This window comes from Chrysemys picta, chromosome 4 (assembly GCF_011386835.1).
Source record: "Chrysemys picta bellii isolate R12L10 chromosome 4, ASM1138683v2, whole genome shotgun sequence".
Lineage (NCBI taxonomy): Eukaryota > Metazoa > Chordata > Testudines > Emydidae > Chrysemys > Chrysemys picta.
This window is the reverse complement of record NC_088794.1, coordinates 91,343,173-91,369,744: the sequence shown is the minus strand read 5'-3', so window position 1 is coordinate 91,369,744 and position 26,572 is coordinate 91,343,173. Positions and strand designations below refer to the sequence as shown.

The 26,572-nt window shown below is 41.5% G+C and overlaps 1 protein-coding gene across 26 annotated transcripts in view; it reads left to right on the top strand.

Moving 5' to 3' along the window:
- Positions 1–26,572, top strand: part of NUMB (NUMB endocytic adaptor protein) — a 126,563-nt gene that overhangs the window by 82,567 nt on the left and 17,424 nt on the right. For 8 of the 26 annotated variants that reach the window (XM_065592995.1, XM_005284579.4, XM_024106604.3 and 5 more), the window contains 2 exons: positions 8,360–8,434; positions 15,302–15,379. In XM_065592995.1, the coding sequence (XP_065449067.1) occupies positions 8,360–8,434; positions 15,302–15,379 (153 nt within the window). Of the gene's footprint in view, positions 1–5,399; positions 5,530–8,359; positions 8,435–15,301; positions 15,380–26,572 lie in introns of those variants that run through there. The other 18 variants (XM_065592998.1, XM_065592992.1, XM_024106606.3 and 15 more) reach the window with 5 other exon arrangements.

Genomic DNA, 26,572 nt, shown 5'->3' with positions numbered 1-26,572 from the left:
CTAACATCAAAAGTCATGAGTTCAGCCCCCCCAGAATCATAACTTTTTAAAATCGAGCTTCTTTTTATATTGGCCCTTTGGTTTTCGAGCTTTTAGGTTATCCTGGAGTCATGCATTCAAGCCTTTCTCTGTAACCAGGAGAGCTAGAAACTTACTTTCTTAAATGAAAGCTGAAACTCTTGCCTCATCACAAGATTCCAGGAGCTGAGGGCTTTAAGGGGAGAAAAAAACCTGAATAGAAACTCATGATAAAATTGTGAGAGCTGGCAACACTTGATATGTTGAAAATCATATTTTAAAGTTAGCCTATGCTGAATTAGGTATGTCAGAATGTCACATAAGAGTCAAGTGTTTGGGAGCATGCAGAGTTTATAAGATCTGCAAGCTATGGTGGGACTTGGTGGTTTTCTTCTCTACACCCAAATTATTTTCTCCTTCCTAGATGTTGGACTTCCCAAGTGAAACTGATCTGTTCTTCAAGTGCTTGTTCATTTTCCATTCCATGTTAGGTGTGTGCGCGATGTGTGCAAGGTCGCCAGAGAGACCGTGATATCCATTGGGCCGGCTCTGGTGCCCTCTGGCGCTGTGCGCTCATGTGCCCTTATAAGGGGCCTGGCCAGCCTAACACACTCTGTTCCTTTTTACTGCCTGTAAAAACAGCTTATCTTGCCTCGGCAAGGCATTCATCAGTAGTTCTTGTTGTTCTTGCTTTCTTTCCAAATTTCATTCCCTTCAGTTTTTCTTTTGGTAGTAGTGTAAATAGTTGGACTCTCACATTTGTTTAGAGGGACATCCTCTGCCCCTGGGGCCGGGCATGCCCTGGTCTCCAGGCTTCAAATTCTGTGCCTCCTATGGCAAGCCCATGCTGGTGAGTGACCCACATTCCTTCTGTCTGGGGGAAGCTCATGTGTGAGAGCGTTGCCAGATCTGCCACCAGTTCAAGCCTCATTTGGAAAAAGGACACAGAGGTTAGACTAAGGTTCATCCTGATGGAAGCTGCACTCAGACCAACGTCGGAGCCAAACCAGTCAGCCACGGCACAGGGTACCTCAGCATCTGTGCGGAGTTCTCCTCTGGTGGCATGTGTCTTTCTGCACTGTTCCCCTTCACCGGTGCCAAGTAAGAAGCACAAAAAGCAATGGTCCAAGAGGGGATGTTCCCTGGATCCAAGGAAGGACACGGGGAGTGCAGTGAGATGCAACCTGTCGGGCCACTTCTCTTTTTTTATAGTGCAAATATTTATAATCAAAAATATAAAGTGAGCAGCGTACACTTTGTATTCTTGTTGTAATTGAAATTAATATATTTGAAAATGTAGAAAAATATCCAAAAATATTTAAATGGTGTATTCTATTGTTTAACTGTGCGATTAATTGCGACTATTTTTTTAATTGTTTGACGGCCCTAGTCAAATCACTGAAGAACGTAGAGTACAATCACCCATTCATCATGTGCTTTGTTGACTGCTTTAAAGTGTGATACTGTCCGACACAAGCATCTCTGTAGGGTGCTGGCAGACATGAGGATTTAAAGCCTCTTATTGGAAGTCACTACCACCAAGAGATCATGGTGTGCATGGCAGTGGTCACAGTGAGTGGTTTTGCACTGGGCTGTATGAGAGACAAGGGTGTATTTTGTCCCAGGCGCCTTTACCATAGACACAGAATTTATTATGAGACAAGTCTTCAAAGGTTTTGACAGAGTGGAAGCAGCTGGGATATCCATTGACGAACATGTCTTAACTGACCTCAGGTAACGTGATGAAACGATGCTCTTTGCTACAACCACCAATGCAATTTCAACAAATATCGGAGTCTGTGTAAAAACAGTTAGTGAGGAATATGGACTATTCCTGAACATGATTGAAAACAAAATGCATGCATGTTGACCTGACTAACAAAAACAGGATGCAAGCAGACATCACAATTAACGGACAAGTTGTAGAGTCAGTAATTAATTTAATTATCCGAGATCATATATATCCAATCGGGACAGTCCGAAAGAATTCAGAAACTAGAAAACTAGGGCGGACTCACTCAGCTATAGCCTTCCTTAAAGTGTGGAAAAACCATGGCATCTCAAAATCTACAAACCTGTGACTTTTTTCCTTAGTGATTTATGGATGGGAATTATGGGAAGTTAAAACTGAAGTTTTTGAAACGTGGTGCTGGCGAAGACTTGCATATATCCTGGATGTGGAAAAAAGACTAGGGAAATATTATTGGAGAGAAGTAGTTGATGTTGGAATTTGACAGACTCAAACTGTGTATACTTTGGTCATACTAGGTGTAGAGAATGGAATCACTATTCCTTCCATTACTTTCTCAAGGTTGAGGGTCGTGGAAGTATGGGACAAACAGCCAGGAGATGGATTGATGGTGTTTGGCAGATCACTGGAAGGTCAGCTATTGAGTGGTGGAAATTAGTGATGGATTGTGAAGGCTTCCAAAAATTCTGCTGTGATGTCACCAATATTCAGACCTGAATAAATGAACTTATAGTATTGGCTTGAGCCTGCTACATTGCAAATGGATGGGCTTTGCAATCATCTTGGTTCTGATTTGCAACCTGCCTGCCATTCCATCCCCAGGCCTCTTCCAAGTGGAGACTTCAGAAGTGGTGGGTATGATGTGCTCGATGGGAGAAGTAGGATGGTATCCCCAATATCTCATGCAGGTAGCAGCTTACTATACTTCATATCCTACCCCGCATATTCCCTTCTTGAAAGCATCCCCCAACCTTAAAGAGTTTAAGCCTCACATTTTTCACACTGAAGGCATAGACTGACCCAGTTTGACTTGCCCCAGCATTATCTAAAATCTTGGGGAGAAACTCTACTTAACCTGATACCGCTGTACTCTTCTTCACCTATGTTGCAGGCCAAGATTTAAATCTTGTTCTCTAGAGTGGAAGAGTCAGGGTAATAACTTGCTCCATCATCCATACCATAAAGATTGGTTTCTGAAAATGTTCAGATACACTGGTTAAAATAAAATTATTTTGATGACCGGTTATTAGGACAACCTTCAGTGGTATCTGTGATGTTGCACCCCATAATGCTTTATAGAAATATGCTTATGAATGTAAATATGACATAACTGGAATATGTTTTATGCTACATATGCCATGTAACATATCTCTGCAGAAGTTATGATCTACTGAATATATTCATACTATTTGTATGGACGTATCATTTTTGTATTCAAAGTTTTGAATATTGGCTGTGTACTTGTTTGATTTTTAAGTAGCCTCAGTGAAACATTTGATCAGTTTCTTGAGGAAAAGCCTATTCTCAGTAAGTGCCCAATCAAGAAACACTTAAGATGATGATAGACGTTGATAGATGCCAATCCACATCTGAGCTTTCCTGGGAACGTTCCTGTAGAGAACTAAGTCATGCATGGACATGTGACTTGTCCAGGTGACTCCAAAACTCCATCTTGTAGAGGGGATTCTATACAGGGGGAGGAAGGGATTTCCACCCACAAGAGAGAAACTATATAAAGCCCTGGGAGACCCCTCCATTTTGTCTTCAGCTGGCTCAAGAGGTAGCCTCTCTATCCCCAAAGGATACCTGAAAGAAACTGGAACAAAGGACAGTAACCACAGGGGTGTGAGTGATTGCTGGACCCAGACAAGGAGGAGACTAATCTGTAAAAGAAGCTTACTGGAACATCTCTGAGGGTGTAATTCATCTGTAATCACTTTCTTACTGTATTAGGATTAGACTTGCATGTTTTATTATTTTGTTTGGTAATTTACTTTGTTCTATTACTTGGAACCACTTAAATCCTACTTTTTGTATTTAATAAAATCACTTTTTACTTATTAATTAACCCAGAGTATGTATTAATACCTGGGGGGGGGGGAGGCAAACAGTTGTGCATATCTCTCTATCAGTGTTATAGAGGGCAAACAATTTGAGTTTACCCTGTATAAGCTTTATACAAGGTAAAACAGATTTATTTGGGGTTTGGACCCCATTGAGAGTTGGGTATCTGAGTACTGGAGACAGGAGCACTTCTTAAGCTGTTTTCAGTTTTTGGGGGACGTAGTTCAGATCTGGGTCTGTTTGTAGCAGGCTAGTGTGTCTGGCACAACCAGGCAGGGTTCTGAAGTCCCAAGCTGCCTGGGAAAATGAGCTTAGAGGTAGTCTCAGCACATGACAGTTCCCAAGGGGGTTTCTGTGATCTAACCCGTCACAGTATCATCTTAGGAACCTGTATTATACACAACATACTGTTTGAACTGGGCTCTGTCTACAGGGATTTTAGCTTCCTATAAAGGCATTGTCGGTGAAATCCTGGTGTAAAAGTGAAATCTGTTGAGCATCTTAAGGGTGCAAGTTGGTGATAGTGTGGTATCATTCATTCCTGGTTTTGGTTGCCCTGGAAGCTAAATGGAAATATGTTCAATACTGTATTCTTATTATTTAGATAGTATTGGAAAAAAATCCAGCTTTTTGCAGAGAGGTTAGAGATGCCATGATCCTTGTATCAATGAATGCCTTTCACCAATGAATTTGCTGCTTCCCTACTGTCTTTCAAAAAAAAAAAATCTTTCACCCTGTGTAGACTTTGCTATGAAGAAGACATGTGCTTTTGTACAAAACAGGTACATTAAGCTTTTGCCACCAACACTGTTTTTGAGTTCCTGAAGGCTTTTAATGTCAATGGAACATTGTTGTATGTCTGTAAAATACCATGCAGACCTATTGTGCAGTGTAACGAAGAACAAGTCCCTGCCAAAGGACTTGACAATCTAAACTGAATGTTTCTCCCTCCTTTGTGTGTTTCCCAGAATGGTCATTTTTGGGGACAACGAAAGATTGTGCAGAGGACTATTGGACTTCTTCCAGTTTTGTAGACTCTTGTGTGGCCCCCTGAATTTAGTTGGTTCTAACACAATATGTTGCTGCAATGCCAACAGAACTTAAGTGAATTCTGTTGCCTTTCACCCAACAATGCTGAACTCTATAGATTAAATTTCCTTCATAAATTTTAGGGAACAGACCATGTCTTAACCCAGTGGTTCTCAAACTTTTATATTGGTGACCCCTTTCACATAGCAAGCCTCTGAATGCGACCCCCCCCCCTTATAAAGTAAAAACACTTTTATATATTTAACACCATTATAAATGCTGGAGGCAAAGCAGGGTTTGGGGTGGAGGCTGAGAGCTCGCGATGCCCCATGTAATAATCTCGTGACCCCCTGAAGGGTCCCGACCCCCATTTTGAGAACCCGTGTCTGAACCTAATTAGCAGTTTGTTTCATCAGAATGTGAAATACAGGTCTACAGAAATGTAATTGTTGCTTCATTAGTAGGTGTATCTGGCCATTTCTGTTTACCTTCCTGTCTGATCTTACATTTGAAATGTTAACTTTGTTTTTCAGATCTAAAGTCGATTTCTCTTCTCCTCCCCTCCCCCCGTCTTCAGTTCTGTTAGATGCTGGGAATTGTAAAGGTGTACCTTCCAAGTTTCTGGAAGGAAAATTGAAGCCTTATGATTGCATGATAGCCTAAATCAGGTGATATGTAAAGTAATTTGTAGCATTGGTTAAATATGGGAGTCATATGCCTCTCCTCTGAGCTGGAGGTGAATGCCATATTTTAAGAGTTGAAAATAAGGTTTCTAAAGATGAATGAATGGAGAGAACCAGCTGCTACTGTTCAGTTGGAAACTGTTTTCTTCAAGGCTGAGCTAACAAGACAATAGCTACGTTGTTGAAAGTTCTTTGCAGACAGATTTTTAAAAATCTTGTTCTGTAGAGCACAACAAAGACTGCAGATTTTTTTTTTAATTTCACTTGTAACATTCATTGTTGAAGTCAATAGCTGCTATCTTTTGGCTTCTGTCAAAATGATAGGATGAAAATAATACACTTTGTGTCTTTCATCTAAGGATCTCAAAGTTCAAGTGTAGAAAAAGTGCATTCTCTGTCCCTTCCCCAGTACATTCGGGGGAAGGCGCAGCTGTGTGATTTCTCTTTTTTTTTTTATAATTCATTGATGACTGATGTCGAATGAAGTCTGGATTGTGCTCTTCTGGAGTGGGCAGATGCAGTTGATATGTAATAATGTCCCATTCATTGATGTGAAAGTGCTCTTGAAAACTGCTGCTGAAACTCATGTTCAAAACAGCAGCAACAGAGCTGTCTTAAATAAAATCCTGGTGAAAATCAGAACATGTGACTTCTCAAGGAGAGGTTTGGCAATATTTTGGAAAATGGCTGTCTTTTTTGTATTGGGACATGAGGCAATGTTTATCCTACTCAACTTCTCTTCTTTCTGGGCAAGGGGCAAGTTGCCAAGTACAGGGACTGAATTGGCTGGACCTATGTAGATGGAAACATTCTGCATACGCTAGTGTAAATGAGATGCACAAATAGTTCCAAGATTTTTTGAACTATTCTGTATTCATAAGTGCAGCTTGGACATTTCCTTGGAAATAATATATTGGCCAAAATCCATGGATATGTGATGTGGTTTTACTAACTCAACTCTGATACCATGTTGGCATATTTTTGATCCTGACTATGCTGACTTCTAAGTAGAATGGAAATAGTTTATAATCTTGCTTACAAAGATTGATTATACCCTAACCTATTTTTAACCCAGTTTGGTCAGTCAAATTACAAAATTCAGATCATAATTCTCCATTGTTGCGGCTCCACCAGTGGTAGAAAACATGAAAGCAAAGCATAGAAGGGCTCAGGCATTTTTACTGTTGTCATACAAGTCATTAAGTTGGAAGCTCAGTCTGTATATAGCTGCAATACAAAACTGTGCCTGGAAACATGCATTTATAACTACTAAAAATGTATTGTAATTGCTATTTGAATGCATTTTTAAAGAAATATAATCATATTTAAGTAATTAAACTTCCTGTTCTAGTTAGGGAGTTTATGAATGCAGGGCACTTCTCCCTTCTTCGATAAGTTTCCACAAAGGCCAAGTGAGGAGCATAATTGTAATGCCATCTGTAAGGGATTGTCTACACTTAAAAGGTTGCAGAGACACAGCTGCACCGCTGTAGTGCTTCAGTGAAGATGCTACTTATGCTGATGAGAGAGCTTCTCCTGTTGGTGTAGGTAATCCACCTCCCAGAGAGGCAGTAGCTATGTCGACGGGAGAAGCACTTCTGTTGATGTAGCACCATCTGTACCGGGGGTTAGATTGGTATAACTGTCGCTTAGGGATATGGATTTTCCACATCCCTGAACAACGTAGTTATATCGACAATAAGTTACTAGTGGAGACAAAGCCTCAAAAATCTCAAGTTGGGTGTGGGATTGGCATAAAAACTAGATTTTAAAAAATGTATTCTTTGTCTTCTGGCTTTTGAATTTCTTGGGTTGCATTTTTCATTCATTTTCCCACATTCTCTTCAACCATAAGGATTAATAATTTTTTTCTTTAATGAAAGCTGAGATTCCTGCCTAATCAGATACCTTCAGGAGCTGGAGCTTTAAAAATGCCAAATGTCATGAGTTGACAACACTGTTTGGGTCACTCTAAAGTTAAATTTTTAATAGTTTCACAACATCTACAGCGTGGTATTTCGGCAAGGAGAAATCTTGAGGAACTTGTAGTACTAGATTAAAATAATTCTGATGTCCAGTTTAACAAATTTTAAAGTATTTAGTTTTTAAATATCAATTTTCCTCCGAGTTGACTGTATTATGGTTTTCATTTCTTAATGCGCTGTGAAATGGTAAACTCCTTAATTTCTGATTGTGTAGCTCAACGGCTGACTTCTATCTTGTGTTATGCAAAAAATTCTACAACTGAAAGTTTTAAAGATACCTTGCAATAAAATATTAAATGGTGGGAATGGATTGCTGAAGTGAAAGATATGGTAACCTGTGTTAACAGTATCGTACAGCATTCCCACATTCTTTGCTGGTTAAGACTTTTAGCTTTGGTTACTGAAGTAAACTGAAGCCTCATCTCATATTGGGGGCTTTCTCTGAACATTTTAATTATGTTGCAATGGCAGAACGAGGTCTTAAAGTACTCTAATCACTGATAGGAAGAACATAAGGGGTAGGGCTCTTTACCAGAGTGCAAGTGTCTTTCTGAGATGATTTGAGGTTAGTAAATGTTTGCCTTCTTGGTGCTGGGTCACCTTAAAAGTGCTATCCAGTACCATGTATAGGCCTGAGAGACACAGAAAGCCACTTATGCACCTGATCACTAATTCCTGTGCCTTATACAGTAGGAATGTAAATCTCAACTCACCCAGTATTTTGTGTCCAGCATCTCATCTAGATTGGTATGGGTTGGAGGTGAGAGCGGCTTTTTGTAAGTATTCAGAGGGGCTGCCATTAAGTCTAACTTTTTTCTCTTTCCTTGCAGTACTTGGGTCACGTGGAAGTGGATGAATCCAGAGGAATGCATGTCTGTGAAGATGCTGTGAAGAGATTGAAATCTGTATGTATATCAGTTTCATTAAAATGTTGGTTCATGTGCTGTGAATGTTATGCCAAGACGTTGCTGATTCTGCAATAGCATTCCAGTTTCAAGTTGTGCACTTTTCACCTTATGTAAGAAAAACAGTTGGATCATTTACAAGACCAACTGCATATGATTATAGAGGCACATGTTAATCTGGGAGTGGGAAGGGAGAGAGTTAAGTTTATTCTACCTAGTTGTAGTAGCTAGTAGATATTTTCAAAGAATGGTTAGATAAAGAAAAATGGACACAACAGTGACCCATACTGAATTGTTGTCCATAAGAGATTTTATTTTACTGGTATTGATTAGATATGAAGATTGGTCTCTCTCTCTGGAGTCTGCCACTTACCAGTACTATTGCACCCCTTAAACAGGGGACTTAATCCACTCTTTATTACACACAGCACTACTGTGTGATTTGGGCTCCTCTTTCCTATGCAAAATAGACTAGTAGCATTACTTCATGCATGCCTAGCTTGGATCTGCTCAAAATGGCCTAAAAGATTACCTGGTTGTGATGTCAGTATGGTGGGCTGCTCTTAGTTTGGCTTCTGTAAACATTTGTTCCTGTGAACAGCACTTGTTCAAATGCTTTCTACTCCTGCATCTCACTTTAGGAGGCCTGGTCTACACTGGGGTGGGGGGTGGGGGGAGGAATTGATCTAAGTTACACAACTTCAGCTACATGAAAAACGTAGTTGAAGTTGACGTATTTAGACCTATTCACCGTGGTGTCTCGACTGCTGCTGCTGCTCCCCTGTCGACTCTGCCTACGCCTCTCATGGCGGTAGAGTACAGGAGTCGACGGGAGAGTGCTCGGGGATCGATTTATTGTGTCTAGACTAGACGCGATAAATCGCCCCCCTGCTGAATCGATCGCTGCCTACCGATTCGGCGGGTAGTGTAGACATACCCGGAGATTGTGTCATCTATATTCTGTACTGTTGTTGCCACAAAATCCTGCGAAAGTAATGAAGTCCAGTCAGTCGGTTTGTTATCAAGAAATCAGGCTCCAAAAATCATAAAATATCTGGGTTGGAAGGAAGCTCAGGAGACCATCTCGTCCAACCCCCTGCTCAAAGCAGACCAATCCCCAGATAGTTTTTTGCCCCAGATCCCTAAGTGGCCCCCTCAAAGATTGAACTCACAACCCTGGGTTTAGCAGGCCAATGCTCAAACCACTGAGCTATCTGCCCACCAATCTTGAAGGTTAGGAGGGAAAATAAGTCACCATAGGAATAATCCTAACTGTGATGGATACAGAACTCCAGTCCCTTTTATCATTTCCCCTGTACATCTTGGCTGTATAAGCTCTTCAGTGAAGCAGTTCGTGGAGCTTATGTTCAGTAGTGCAGCAAAATTACTTCAAGTAGGTGTTGTTGCTGCACCTTTGCAAAATTAAGGCTGCCAGACTTCATTTTTAGTGAGTCACGTGGTTTCTCACTTGTGTTTCTTCTCTGCTAGCACACATAACAGAGGGTTGTTTTAGATTTCCTTTTCCTCCTCATGTTACGCTATAAAGTTTCTGAACTGACTTCAGTGCTTTGATTAAACTTCATCTTAAATCTTTTCTTTCATTTCTGCCCCAGCCAATTTATAGCAACAGGTTAAAGCTACACCCCATCTGTTCTTATTCAGTGTAGCAGTGATTGGTTGCTATTTGTGCTAACAGGGTTACAGATGATGATGTAAATGAGGCACTTTGTCCTTTATCAGATTTAGTTTTTTATGTAGCTAAAAACACAAATATAGACTGACCGCACAATCGAGCTGCATTCATTTTTGTCCTATCCTGTTCTATATAGGTTCTTACACTTCCCTCATTGATGTAGTGTCTACGCTCCTTCTGTTAGTATATTAAGTGACATGACTAACATCTGTTGTGTAGCTTATTCTTTTACTTATCCTCTCCCGAGGGGGAGAATTGTGTGCAGAATGGAGTATTCTGTTCTGGTAGTTTTTAAAAAAACCTGAAGCCCAAAAGCCAGTTAAGTATGGCTAAACTTACAACTAGTGAAATATGTACCCATTAAAAGTTCTTAAAGCACAGCGCGTACTATTTCTTTGGAATCCATACAAGAGCAGATATCTGATCTAGCTTGCTTGAACTACCAATTCATATACCAAACTTAAATTGAGAATAAAAGTTTACCTGCTTTTCCTGTGGACAGCTAAATATATTCCTTGTAAATAGTTTAATTACCTGAATAGCCTGATAGATTATTTTAAATTGAGGACAAGTTTCCAAACTTAATGCAGCATTCAAGGTGGAGATAGCTTTTCTGCTTGTAAGAATCTCTAAAGGAGGTATTTTGAATGATTTATTGTGAGGCTGATACAGAAAGTATGACAATGGCACATGCCTTTTCCAGTTGCTGTCTTCATAGTCCTATCTGCCCGCTTGGAACCTGAGAAACGGACATAAAATTCTCAGCCATACTACCTACTGTAAGACTACTGAGCCTACTTTTGGCAGGGATTTTTTTAATGGTGAAACTCCATGAATTTGAAGTTCATTTGGAGTTTGTCATTAGAATTTAAGATACTATCATTTGGGTTTTATTTTTGGAATATTTCCCTCTAATGTTTTAGGAATCAGATTATTTGAAGCTTTTTACTTTTTTTAAGGTTCTTGTGTGTGTCTGCCATGTGCAAGATTACTAAAATACAAGGCTTTTTTCTGGCAGTAGCATTTTGGCATCCAACAATGGAATTAATCCTTGAGGGATTCTTGCTTTCATCCTAAATTGGTAAATTGAGCTGCTCATCTTCTGCCCTATAACCAAATATAACAGTTTGGGCTGCAATCTTCTGACTTCGTTTAGGGAATGTCTGATCTTGAGAAGCTTTGTTTCCCATATGGTTACAATGTCCTTAAATCAATGTTGCCTGCTCTGATTTTATGCCACTCTGACTTTTTTTTTTTCCAGAGTGTGTATTATTTTCTCAAAATCCAGTCAATAGGAAGAATGGACATAGGATATATCTAGTTACAAGCAGGAGGGAATAGGTGATAACAGTCTAGAGCTGTCAAAACACTTGCTTGTCTGGTAGCTCATCAAGTAGTTATGCTTATTTTTTCTATCTATATTTATTTTAATAGTGTGGGATTTTTCCAAATTCCAGTTTTCTGGACTGCAATCAATAGAATCTAGCAAATACATTATGCATTGTCTTCTATCTCTTAGGCCTGACTCATCAGCCCAAACAAAATTTTATGGGATCCTTCAGGAAGAGTGTAAAACAGGAATCTCATTGAGAAAATAACTTTAGTCTTTCTCAATGTCCTCCTAAAAAAAATAAATACAAATTGACTTCTCCAACACATTGGTGGGAAATGTCCCCTGATTTTTTAGAGGATTTTGTTGTCACCTACTGGTTGATTGTAGCATATTGACCAGTATATCTTGCAGAACTAAATTCACAGGTCTGACTTTTCATTGCAGTAGAATAGCTTCAAAGAGCCACTCCAGCTATTTTTTTAAAAAGTCTGTGGATAGAGACCCTGCTAACTCTAATATCTGCACTGTGCCAAACATTTAGTTTGTGACTGATAAGTGATAACGCCTTCATTTTGAAACTTGAATACATGAGGAATGTGTCACATCAAAGATCCCAGTATAAATACAGTGCAGGATTAATCTTGCATGGGTGAGGTCATGGCCTATGAGATGATTGCACTCCGAGAATGAATCTGAAGTGTTGCTTAAAACTGCACTTGGATGCAGAAATAGACTGCATCTAAAAATATGATTATAATTTCTATCTCCGTCCCATGAGTAGTCAACAAGATGTACTGTAGCCAGAAAAAGATAAAAGCAGTACTATAGCATTGTTTGCCTGTCAGCTAAGATTGAGTGGTACTTAACTAAAAATGTACTTTCATGTTCTGATGTTGGAAGTTTAGAAAAATATATTTGAAGAAAAAAATTCCAAGTGAGCACTGTGAAGATTTGTCAAAGAAATTTCTGTAACTGTAGCATATTCTATTACTGCAAATTAATAGAGTCAGGATGCTAATTGTACTTACAATGTCTCCCCAGTAGAATACACACTTAGAGTACATTAGAATTTCATTGCTTTTGAAGCCCTTTGTCCTATTTTGATGCAGTGGCACAACAATCTTGTTTGTAGTTAAGGGGTTGTTACATCCATTTGTTATCTTATTAATATTCTTCTTGGTTGGCTGCATTACCAGTTGGATTTAAATTGCACATATATTAGTGTTGTGATACTCAGACTCTATATGTATTTTTTGAAACCTCTTTACTGTCAATTAAAGAAATGTATATTGCAAATTGCAAAATCATTAACTTCATGCAGGATTTAAACCTACAGGTCTGTTGTATGTGACTCCTGTGCAAGGAGGCAGTACAAAGACAAGACTTTACTTCCTTGTCTCGTGTCATATCTGTTTTGGTTTTAAGTTACTTTAGTGTGTACTACCAGTTTCTAACTTGTCATTTTTTTTTAAAAAATGATGCATTTCTTTTAATATATGTTCTTGTTTTAGCAGGTAAAAGAAACATAATTTAATTGTTTTTAAAACATACATTAGTTATCTCTAAACTATTAACTCTTAGTGCTGCTTAAAAAACATTTTGCATGTTGTCTTTCCATTAACTTTTTCCTGGGGTGTTCAAAGAAAAATTCATGTTTAACAAGTGCTTTGCTGAGAGCAAAATTAATGATTAACCATCCCTGTAAAAATGAGGTCGCTTCTGGTGAATCTGTTTAGCTTTTGCTACATCTTTTAAAAGCTGTTACTTAGTTTAATAGATTTTACTCAACTTGGCAGCAGCATCCAGCCCCTTCTTATTAGGTACACCAGAGTGTGATTAATTCATTAGTTCCCCAACTAATATTCAGTATGTCCTGTCCAAGTAGAGGAGTTTTTGCTTTTAAAAAAAATCTTTCTTTGGAGCCTCTCTGCTGATATAAAACTTATGTAAGAACATCTCTAAGTTTAAAGAATTGATGTATGTTTAGATTGTAAAATGTGTAGTAAACATGAAATAATTACATCTGAAAAGAATTACAGGCGGAGAATGAAGGGTGGGTGGGGAGAAGTCAGGAAATGCAAGGTTAAGATTGATGGTCCCTTCTCCCTTTTGAGTTTCCTGGCTTTGCTTTCCTGGTGTCACAACCTTAGTTTTGTTTAAATATAGAATTTTGTGTTTTAACAATCAGTTTGAATCTCAGGATATGTATAAACATGCAGATCTTTAGTATAAAAAGGCTTAACTATTGGAACATTGGTATAGATGGTGTCTTAAACTGCAGTGAGGAATGAGATGAGATTTTTCCCTGCTGTGGGTAGAGATATCCTCTGCTAGTTACTGCTATACCATTAGATTGTTTCCAACAGGATGGCTTACAATCTTTCATTGGCAGAGAGATGAGCTGGATTATCTCTAACTTGAATAATTCTATGACATTATGGCATAGTGTGCCACCTCTGCAAATACTTTGGAGGGATAGCAAAGGCAGCATCATGCCTTTAGGAGCCTGCCATTAATTATTGAACGGACATGCATATAGACATGGGGTATGAGTGAGCAGGTGTTTGAGTTCTAACTCAAGAAGATTGTACCTACCTCAGATGTATCTGAGTGTTTAGTCTCTTGTTAGACTTTGGCACCAAAGGTGAAGCCAGTAAAATATGAATGAATGAAATTGCATGGCAAATGCACTTGAAATTTGCACATCTTACCCAATTAACTTGTCCATTTTTGTTTAACATCCCCATCACCAAAATCAAACCCATGGTGTGAAGCTATTGAACTTGCGTTCAATTATTTCACTGAATCACCTTCCCTCTGTGAGCTGACTTCTGTTGGATATACTTCAGAGATGCCTTGTTCATCCTGAGGGTCTGGGAAGTACAGTGAATGCCTAGTGTTCCTCTTTTGTGTAAAGAGGTAACATTGGAAGGATTCAAAATGAGCGTTGTGAGGAAACTCATCTTGAAAGTGGGACAGTTAAAGCACAGATAAAGAGGATCTTCAAGATTCCTGGTAGGGAGTATGGGGCCCCCAGGACATAGGGAAGTGCGAGAGAAGTGGGCACCAAAAATGATCTATATTGTAGAGTACTTGCCAAGCTTAATTCTTTGTTTAGCTTGAACACCTTCAATTTAAAAAAACAGGCTTCTGAAACAAGTGAACTTCTTGGCATTTACAATAAAAAAGAAACCAACTTCAAAAACAGCAAAAATTCCTTCGCTTTCAGAGGAAATTGAGAGAGCACACAAAAGCAGACCTTCAGAACTTTTAGTCCAGAGCAAGTTTTTTTATGGCTGAGTTCTAAATTCCAAAAACTGGTTTATAGTGGAAATGGAGTCCCAAAAGTGTCTCTCTGTATTTAACTGTGTGCTATTCCGGCAATTTTAGATGTTTCTCCAGTTTGCAAATATTTGTCTTGGGAATCCTCATTTTCATGTAAAGCAAACTCTTAGCTGTGATAAAAATTAAAAATTTACATTTCTCAGTGGTCTTAAACTACAGAATCTGGATTGTTTAATCTCCACACCTGCTGCCAAGTTTGATTTATAACCTTATAAAGAGAACTAAACAGGAAGACTGCTGCAAACAAAATAACCACTTTGCATGGAATTGGGTCTCAGGTTCAGTTCAGTTCTCATTTCCCTCTTTTCACCAGTTTTGGGGCTGTAGCTTCTGATCTTTTTAGCATTCCATCTAAAACCTGTTTATCTGCATTTTCATGGGATTTTTCACATTTGCCTGTCGCATTCTCTATGGCTAACTCTAAATACCCCTTACTTTCCCTCCATTTCCCAACTCTTGTATGTACTTGTTGGTTTGAAACTCTGGGACACTTTAGCTACCTACAGTAATAGCACTCGACTTGTCCCCCCTGTTCCTCCAGGAAAGGAAGTTCTTCAAAGGCTTCTTTGGAAAAGTAAGTTTAATGCCTCATTTGTGCTTGCACTATAAGGAGTTACATCCCTGGTATAGCACTGTCATAGATCAGAGTGTTATAGAAGCCACAGCAATCCATTTCAGAATGTGTCTCCTTCTGACTGAGATGACCTGGAATGACACTTGTCAAGAAAAGAATCTGGGTAAACGGCAGCCCAAAATAACAATCTAATGACAGGCTGATGGTATGCAAAATTCCAGTTTTTAAATGGTTTGGTCTCTCTGACAAAACCGCAGCACTAGATTGGTAATGCTGTTAATACTTCCCCTCTGGCCTCCTGAGCTCAGATTTGGACTAGATCATATGGAAGACAGACTGATGTATTAGAAGTTTGTCCACATCCTGAAATCATTGCAAAGTTGACCATATTCTGTCCTGAACTGCAGCTTTTGATAGTGTAGGGAAAAAATACTGGTAGGCACAATGCTATCTATATTACACCTCCCTTTCCTGAGAACCAAATTAATTGAAGGCCATATGAGGATGGGGCAAAAACTTAGGTTTTGTTTATATATTTTTCTTATTGAAGTTAAGATAACGTATAACACTGTGAGACTCAGAAACCTGCTGTCTGCAATATTTTGTTTCAGTGCAATGCTACTCAGGAAAGCAACCTCTTAGTCTGAGATTGTGTGTGTGTGCAAATAAATATAAATTCTCCATGTTGGTGTACTGTACCAAAAGTTACACTGCTACCTCGATATAACACGACCCGATATAACATGAATTCGGATAGAACGCGGTAAAGTGGTGCGCGGGGGGGGGGGGGGGGGAGCTGCGCACTCTGATGGATCAAAGCAAGTTCAATATAACGCAGTTTCACCTATAACGCAGTAAGATTTTTTTGGCTCCTGAAGACAGCGTTATATCGAGGTAGAGGTGTATTTTGCGTGGGCACACATTCTTATAGGGCAAAGATTGTAATCCTCTAACAAATCAAATTGCATTCCTTTAGTACATCAGTAATCTGTGCCTTCCTTGTACATGGGGAACAGCAGCTATGTTAAACCATTTTAAAAGGTTTTAACTTTGCTTTAATTTATACAGGACAAATAAGAGGATTTGATTTTGAAATATATTGTAAAATGGAAGCTTAGCTTAAAAACCTGTTAGTGGTTTGAATTTTAAAATGTTTTTATTACATTTACTGCTTAAAGAGGAAAAGCTTTTATGGCAGTTTCTCTGATCAGAAGTTTCTTCCACCCTGGGGAGTAAAAGCAGAATTAATTTCAGTAGACTTCTGGAGAAAACTAAAGTTCTTTGAATAGGTGCATCCGGTATTCCAGGGCACTGGAGCCAGAGAATCTCGCCCAGCAGTACCTGTAGGGGTGGCACTCGTGCCTTGTAGCTATAGTCACTCCCATAGCTATGAGGCTATGCTGCCCCAGCCGCTCCCCTCCCCTAGTTCCTTCTCACCACCCATGGCTGGAGTCAGAGCTGTGTGTGGTAGTCACCTCACGTTTCCTATCTCCTAATTTTCTGAGGTTTTTTTTCTCTTCATGTATATAGTCAGTAATACGATAGATAGTGTTAGTGAAGTTAATGAGTTAGGATACTTATTGCCCTGCGTGATGCCCTCACCAGTGTTCAAGCACTGCCTGTTGAGGGGAGGGGGATGCTGAATAGCGATCCCTATACGAGTTGCTTGCTGGGTTTAGGTGAGGGACACGCTAAGGAGTGATGCTCCATTTGTAAGTTGTTTACCAAAAGAACCCAAGTGGCTAGAGACTTAAGCATGAAGCAGAACTTTCTCAAGCAGGCTGAAAGTCCTGTTTTGGCACTGAGGGCCACATCTGATTGGTGGTCACCTTCAGACTGGGTGATTGAGGCGCTCTGCTTTCCAGTGCTCGCCTCTCCCAAGAGATGGAGGAGCCGTTCACCCTCTGCGAGTGCTGAGGAAGAAGTCCCATAAAACTAATCAGGACCATCTCAGGCCTTGTGGAGTTTCCTTCTTTTCTAAAAAGGGTGCAGACCAGCACCATATCACTTTCAGCACACAGGTCTGAGCAGGTCCGCCAAATACTCCTTGGTACCAGGCTGAGACCACCGAGAACCCATATAGTTGATTCCGGTACAAGCTTTAGTGTCCGTTGAGTCTGGTACGGATGACGTCAATGCCGACACTGACTGTCTCCACGCTGGTGGCATACCAGGTGGCTGCAGATTTACTCTGCCTGTCTGTTCCAGACTCTGCACTCGTCCAGCACTTTTTTGAGGCCACAGCCTCCACTGTCTCGTTGACACCATCTGGTCGTGTCGTAGAGACACAGGATCCATCAACGCTGCAGCCTATAGAATTGAGGCCAGTGCCAGGCCCAGCACCGAGGACCTTGTTGGCACTGGTACACTCCTCAGCACCAACGTTGTGTCCATAGGAAATCCCGCCTTCTGCTTCTGTACTGCTGCTGACCTGTGTACCAATGCCTTCCCCAGCACCAGGGGTGGGTGACACACATTCAGTACTGGCTGTGCTGATACCTCATTGGCAAGAGAACTGTTGTCTGTCTGCTTGCCCGCGAGTCTCACTGCATTCTTTAGGGATCATAGAATCGAGCTGATTTTCAGTGGCACTCACACTGCCAGGGTCCTGGCCACCGGTCCAGGGGGCTCTGCGTTTTAATTTAATTTTAAATGAAGTGTTTGGTATTCTTAAACATTTTAAAAACCTTATTTACTTTACATACAACAATAGTTTAGTTATATATTATAGACTTCTAGAAAGTGACCTTCTAAAAACATTAAAATATTAGTGGCACGTGAAACCTTAAATTAGAGTGAATAAATGAAGACTCGGCACACCACTTCTGAAAGGTTGCCAACCCCTGATCTAGACCCCATCCCTGACAGGTTTTTGCTTAACCTGCTCTTTAAAATCTACAATGATGAAGATTCCACATCATTGTAGGAAATTTATTCCTGTGCTTAACCACCCTGATAGGAATTTTTTCCTAATGTTCAACCTAAACCGCCCTTGATGCAATTTAAGCCCATTGCTTCTTGTCCTATCCTCAGAGGTTAACAAGAACAATTTTTCTCCCTCCTCTTTATAACAACCTTTTAAGTCAGGGCTGGGCAAACTATGGTCCCTGGGCTGAATCTGGCCTGCCAGCCATTTTAAGCCGGCCCTTGAGGTCCTTCTGGGGAGTAGGGTCTGGGACTTGCCCCATTCAGGCACTCCAGCCAGGGCGCAGGGTCAGGGGCCACTCCACGCGGCTCCCAGAAGCAGCGGCATGGCCCCCCTCTGACTCCTACGCACTCCAATGACACCGTTCCAATGGGAGTTGCAGGGACGGTGCCTATGGATGAGGCCTGGCCACGCCTCCGCATAGGAGCCGGAGGAGAAGGGACATGCCGCTGCTTCCGGTAGCGGCTTGAGGTAAGCACTGCCGGAGCCTGCACCCCTGAGCCCCTGCCCCAGCCCTGAGCCCCCTCCTGCCCTCTGAACCCCTTGATCCCAGCCCAGAACACCCTCCTACACCCCAAATGCCTCATCCCCAGCCCCACCCCAGAGCCCTCACCCCCTCCTCGCACCCCATTTCCCCACCTCAGCCCGGAGCCCCCTCCCGCACCCTGAACTCCTAATTTCTGGCCCACCCCAACCAGAGCCCTCACCGCCTTCCGCACACCAACCCAATTTTGTGAGCATTCATGGCCACTATACAATTTCTATTTCCAGATGTGGCCCTTGGGACAAAGTTTGCCCACCCCTGTTTTAAATACTCAGGGACTGTTAATCATGTACCCTCTGTCTTCTCTTCCCCAGACTAAACAAACCCAATTTTTTTTCCATCTTTCCTCATAGGTAATGTTTTCTAGACTTTTAATAACTTTTGTTACTCTTCTCTGGACTTCCTCCAATGTGTCCACATCTTTCCTGAAATGGAACTGGACACTATACTCCAGTTGAGGCCTAATCAACATGGAGCAAAGTGGAAGAACTGCTTCTTGTGGCTTGCTTACAACACTCCCGCTAATACATCGCAGAATGATGTTTGCTTTTTTTGCACCAGTGTTACACTATTCACTCATATTTAGCTTGTGATCTACTATGACCCCTGGTATACTCTGGTGGTGCAGAGGCGCTATTATGGCAGGCACCAGCAGCACCACTCACTGCACTTCATTGGGCAGTCTTTTTCCACAAGGCAGCAGGACTACCCTGTAAAGGGTCATATGTCCTGGAGGCAAATGCCTTTTGGTTCTGGTTTCAGTCTGTTGACTTGTCCCCGTCCCCATCCTCTGGCATCTACTAAGCACCAATTTTGTCTTGGGTATCTAGGGCGGTGATCCAGTCGTGATTTTTACATTCCTGTCCTCCATTTGGGGACAAGATGGCTCGTTTTTACGATGTTTGGGACTTGATTACCATGGACGGCTGGGTCCTAACTCGTTCTGATATTGCTTATGCCATCTAGTTCCTTTCCATCCTTTCTCCCCTCCCTCCTTCCCATCCCTTTTCAGGGACCTCTCTTGTGAGACACTGCTCCTGGAGTAGGTTCAGTCTCTGCTAGATTTGGGAGCTATGGCATAGGTTCCTCTGCAGCAACAGGGTTGGGGGTTTTATTCCTGGTACTTTCTGGTTCCCAAGCCCAAGGAAGGGGTGAGACCTGCAATCTTAACAAATATATCAGGTACATGGACGGTCACCCTAAAAACTGGCCTCATATTAAATCACAATGACTGGCTTGCTGCCCTGGACCATCAAGATACTTATTTCCACATGGTGATTTTTCCCGAGCCACAGGAGATTCCTATGGTTTGTTGTGTCGAACCAGCACTATCAATACACCAAACTCAGTTCCCCGAATCTTTACCCACTGTATGGTTGTGGTGACTGTGTACCTCAGGAAAAAAGAAATTCATATCTTCCATATCTGGATGATTGGTTACTGAGAGGCAAGTCTAGGGAAGAGGTCCTCTCTTACGTGTATATCTTAGTACACTTACTCGATTGCTTGGGCCTCACCCTAAACAGGAAGTCAGCATTGATCACCGTTCAAAAAATCTAGTTCCTTGGAGCCCTAATAGATTCTAGTAGTCTGAGACGTTTTCAGATGATTCGTCGCCTTTGTCTGGAGCTCAACTCTCTATCACAGCTTGAGTATGCCTGAGGCTGCTGGGTCACATGACTGTGCACACAAATGATCCATTTTGCCAGATTGCATCTTTGCCCCCACCAAATGCAGCTGAAGTCAGTCGATCATCTGACCCATCATCCCTTGACAGACTTGTCCAACTTCCTCTACCGATCCGGGATGCCTTATGGTGATGGAGGTTCAGGGAAATGTATGCCAGGGCGTTCTTCTTGCTTGGACCCCACTGAATAGGATTATTGTCAATGACAGTTCCTTAAGAAGCTGGGGAGCACATCTGGGGTCGCTGAAAATTCAGGGCCTGTGGTCAGAATAGGAAGCTTCTCTGCATATCAACATCCTGGAGCTTCAATGCCTGTCACACTTTCCAAGGTCACACTAAGGGCTCAGTGGTTCACATACTCACATCGTGGTGGTATTGTCAGTATTATGTGAACAGATAAGGAGGAGCACACAAGTGTTCTGTATCAGGAGATGATCTTGCTCTGGGAGTTTTGCATCGGAAAGAACATTACTCTGGTGGCCGATTGATTCTTTACCCCAGGTCAAGTAATTTGCAGATTGACTTAGCAAATGTTTTCCCTGAGTCATGATGGTCTCAGAAGCCCAGTTGAGGGCAAATCTGGCAGCGATTTTGGTGTTTCCAGAGGCAGTTGCTATTTTTGAATATTATGGTAACAAGGTTCTTGAAAGGAGTATCTCATCTCCACCCACCAGTGAGAGAGAAATTCCTTTGTGGGCCCTTAATACGGTCTTAGTGGCTCTGATGGGACTGCCATTCAAGCCTCTGGCATCTTTTTTTCTCTCCTTGTGCCAAAATATTGCATTTCTGGTAGCAATAAAGTCTGCAAGGAGAGTGTGAGAGTTGTAGGCTTTGATGGCAGAGCCTCCTTACACGCAGCTCTCCAAAGACAGTGACCTTGTGACCACGCACTAAGATTTTATCTAAAGTGGTTTTTCAATTAATTTTAACTAAGTGGTAAGCTTACCTATGTTCTTTCCTCCGCCACATTCAACCCTGGCAGAGCAGTGTCTTCACATGCTGGTGTCAGGCAATGCCTAGCCTTTTACCTGGACAGGACTAAACCTCTTCATGATTCTCCATGTCTGTGTTGTAAGCAGACTGAATGAAGGGACAAGCAGTCTCTTCGCAGGTGATTTCTAGGTGGATAACTTCCTGTATCAAGACAGCTTATGAAATAGGTCTGACAACACACCCACGAAAGGTGCAACCTCATTCTGGGAGAGCTCAGGCTATGTTGATGGCATTCTTAAATGCTGTTTTAATATTGGACGTCTGCAGGGCTGCCATTTGGTCAGCTGTACGTATGTTTCTGAACCATTATGCCACTACCGCAGCATCCAGAGCAGAGACAAATTTTGGGAAGGCAGTTCTGCAATCCTTGCTTAAATAGACTCCAAGCCACATCTCCTGTGAGTACTGTTTGTGTCACCTACATGCAGGGCCGGCTCCAGGCACCAGCCTACCAAGCATGTGCTTGGGGCGGCACCTGGAGGGGGGCGGCGCTCTGGCCGGCCGGGGAGAGCAGGGCCGCGGCCAGGCTCGCCGCCCTCCCCCAGGCGCTCCAGCTGGGGAGAGCGGGGGTGGTGGGAGGCTTTTTTGCCTAGTGTGGCAAAAAAGCCAGAGCCGGCCCTGCCTACATGGAATACGTGGCTGCATCTGCTCAAAGAAGAAAAAAGTTACTTACCTGTATTATAACTGTTCTTCGAGATGTGTTGCAGAAGGGTATTCCACAATCCTCCCTCTGTCCCTTCCGCATCAGTCTATGCGCTTGACCTTTGGTGTGAAGGAACTGAGTGAGGCTGGGGCTCCTCCCCCCTCATATGACTCGGGGAGGTGCTACAGCCATGAGTACAACCATATGGGTACTGCTAGGCTAGATTGTCTGGCTGCTGGACACACACACACCCTACCTCTCTACAAAGAATACACCTCTGTATCACAGCTCGAAGAACAGTTACACTAGAGGTAAGTAACAGTCTTTACAGTACACACCACATAGAGAAACAGCTACATCTCCATCCATATTTCTTCCTATAAGCTGGGAAACGCACGTTCTGCTGTCATGGGTATAAATAATGAAGTGAGAGGCTTTGACTCAAGGCCCATGTATCATATTTGGGAGATTTGTCAGATAGGACAGATCTAATTAGATTGCTCTGTTGTAAAAGCAACGTTTAGAAAATACTCTGCCTAAAACAGCTACAACACTTTGACTGGAAGTTTGTGCTGTTTACAGCTTAGAATTAAAAATGTTTCTTACCTAATTGCGAAGGGAGAAACCACAAAGTTATCATATTAAATGAGATGTCTGCTTTCTCTTTACTATATATTGGCATTCCTATACAGTGTCATGCTAAATAATACAAAAGTAGAGATGTGATTGGGTACAGGAACATAAATTACACACAGCAATTCTTAAAGAGCAATATCTTGCACACACTTTCAGGAAAGAGAGCTTACTAAATACTTGAACTCATAAGACTCAGCAACGCCTTTTTCTGATAGGCAGTATTTTGCTACAGTTTTTCTCATCTTGCTCTTTGTTTTTTTGCAATTTCCAAAAAGAAAAAGATTTGGTTCCCTTTCAGTCCGTTAAGCTTTCAATCAGCATTTAAAAACAGTTATCCTAACCACTAGTGGACGTATCATTTAAGAAATTGATACGTTAACTGCCTAAATTGACATTGAAGTCATCATGCAAATCTAGGGGGGAAATCTATCTTTCATATAACAAAGTATAGCTTTTACCAGGAATATCTGTAATAAATTGTTTAACATGCACCTTTGGCTACTTCATCTGTACATGCCCTACTGATCAGCTTCCACTGAAACTAATTCAGGTGTTCCAAAGCTTCTAGGAGCTTAAAACTACCACAAGTTTTTTTAACTAAGCAAAACACTTGCCTGATGTAATAAGAAATCAGACCTGGACCAGTGACATATGAATAGATCTATCTTTCAACCGTCCAGGCTTGTGCTTCTAATGGGGGATATCACTTGTGGCTAACTTTGAAAGGTTCCAAGGTAGTACACCTTAAAATCATAAAATTAAGTATGAAAATTCTATTTTAAGGTCATTAAAAGTTCCTAAAGCTTCATTTTGCTGAGCCCTGTGCAACACACAAATGTATGTCCTGCCTTTTTAGATGGAAGGGTGCAGTTTTAAAAAAAATAAAACTTGTCTGCGGTGGAGTTGTGATGAGTAAGCTCAGGTGATATGGTCAGCACATGTATACCACATGTATTTATGTGTAAAGTGTAGGCATGCATATGTCAGGGGCATATGCCTGTGTTTGCCAAAAGCTGGGAATGGGCGACAGGATGGATCTCTTGATGATTACCTGTTCTGTTCATTCCCTCCGGGGAACTTGGCATTGGCCACTGTTGGAAGACAGGATGCTGGGCTAGATGGACCTTTGGTCTGACCCAGCATGGCCATTCTTAAGTCTCTCTCTGTATATATACATAGAAATTATAAATTTATCTGTGTATTTTTGTATAGGGTTCAGACTTCAGAGTTGACACAGCAACAAAATGAATGGAAACAACTCATACCTCTTAAGGTATGTCTACACTGCAATTAAAAGCCTGCGGCTGACCTATCCAACTGGCTCAGGAAGGGGCTGTTTAATTATAGTGTAGATGTTTGGGCTTGGGCTGGAGCCAGGGCTCTAGGACCCTGTGAGGTGGAAGGATCCTGACAGCCCAAGCCCAAACATCTGTACTGCAATTAAGCAGCCCCTTAGCCCTAGCCCCGCGAGCCCGAGACAGCTGGCACAGTCCAGCCACATGTCTAACTGCAGTGTAGATATACCCTTAAGCTACATCTACACTTGGAGCTGAGAGCGCGATTCCTGGTTCGCGTAGACATGCACTAACTCTCATCGAGCTAGCATGCTAAAAATAGTAGTGTAGCCATGGCACCATAGGCAGTGGTGAGCAGAAGCATGGGCTAGCCACACTATGGACAAATCTGTGGGGTCCAGATGGGTTTGTATTCAGAGTGGCTAGCCCATGCTGCTGCTCACCGCTGCCTCTGGTGCCATGGCTACACTACCATTTGTAGTGTGCTAGCTCAATGAGTGCTACCCTGAATGTCACGCCCCCAGCTCCAAGTGTTGGATGTAGCCTGAGCTGCTATTCTAGTCTACGGTAGTGCTGACTGACTGACATTCAGAAATCTGTCTTAATCTAACTGGCTAGAAACTTGTATTTAAAAATGAAATATTTTATTTTGCAGTATCTGAGTCTCAGTGGTCAGCTAGATGCATAGTGGTCAGGATTGTTTTACTTTGCTGTTTTAAAGCTTTTAATGTCACAAAACTTGCATATAGACATGTGACTTAGTAATTCCTCATTGTCTATTAATTTTAACATCTTAACTGCCATGAGAAACACTATTCTTCAGGAAAGAACTTGAACTTCAGTCTGCTGCTTTCTTCCACTTACTGATGTCCATTTTTAGGCATTGATGTAACCCACTGGTCAGTGTGTGTCATGCATCCCCTCTGTGCCCGGTCCACAGAGAATGCAAATCTCTTATAGCTCTCATCTTGTAGACTCGTGCTTTTAGCTCTGGAGGTCCCCAGTTCAGTCCTCCAATATTGATCAAGATGGTGGCTATCACATTGGCACAGATTAGAAACTCGTCATACGGTTATGTTCAGAAGTAAGATGTTCCTGCTGATTCCAGACTGAATTAGAGCAGATCTGATTTAGCATTGCTATGAAGCCTGTACTTTAACAGCATTGATTGTACAGTAATCCAAAAGCTACCTGTGTGGAGTTGAGGGGCTGCTGTAGTCTCTGCATATATCCTTGGTGGAGATCAAGATGGAGTTCCCTAATAACATAGGTTGAGACTATTTTGGTCCAGCATATCTTGTTCATTTGTGTGTCTGATACTTTCAGCACCTATAACTTTTGGCTTTTGCTCACTCACACTGTTGATTATACTTGATGTAATACACTGGGGTCTCTGGCACAACTTAATTTACATAGCCTGGTGAATGGGATGTCTTCTGTCATGGTGGAGTCAATACTTCATGCATTGTATGTCTTGGCAGCCCCAAATATTGCTAACACAGTAAGTACCATATGTACAGATACCCATATCTCTATTCTGACCATTGGCACAATCCTCTCACTTTGCTCTACTGTTTATGGGAGTTGTTCTTTGCACTATGTGCCTTGTCAGGCTGTCAGCATTCCCATCACACAGTTTAGTTTCCTGAACCAAGCTGGGAAGGGTAGGCTAAGGATTCAGCAGATGGAAGAGCTGTAGGAATTCCACACTTCTAAGAGGACAGAAAAGGAAAATGTCACTTGCTGAATTTTAGAGGATCTGGGACTGTGCAAAAAGGATAACCAAAGCTTCCCCATTTAATTTAGAGACTATCAAGGATCTCCAGCGAAAACGGGAGTTCCTTGTGGAAGTCTTCTAATAATCGGGCTTCACTATTTACCTAATTCTAGACCCAGGTGATAGAATAAGAGTGCAATGACCTCTGGAAGAATTTTCAACTCAGTATAATAAATAGCAAAACAAACATCTTGTGCTATGAGACTGCAGTCTGTCTCTCTACATTTGGAATACAGACTGCAAGGACTATATAGTAAGAATTCTGTGAATTTGTTTTTGAAGCAAGTCTTAAAAGTGGGCTCTGGTAGGAAAGTTTAAATCCTTGATTTAGGAGTTGACAATCCTATGCTGGCAAACTTGGGTTTGCACTGTGCAAGAAGTGGCATACATATTCTCATCTTCCAGTTTCTTCACTCTGAGAAATCCATGGTAGAGTTTCATGGCTTCATTAAATTGGGATTTGGCAATATGTGAGTAAAGGATGAGGATATACTTTGCTTGGGATCAATGCTTGGTTCTAGAAGCACATGGCTGAGTTTGTTTTCTAAAAACAATTGCAACAAGTTTTGCTTCTTTAGTCGTTCTTGAAAAGACCCTTCCCTGAAGCTTTACTCTCCTGGAAGGTTGTATTTACTATTTAGAGAAAGTTATGTTTTCCTTATTCTTCCCACCCAGCTTCATCACAGTCCTTG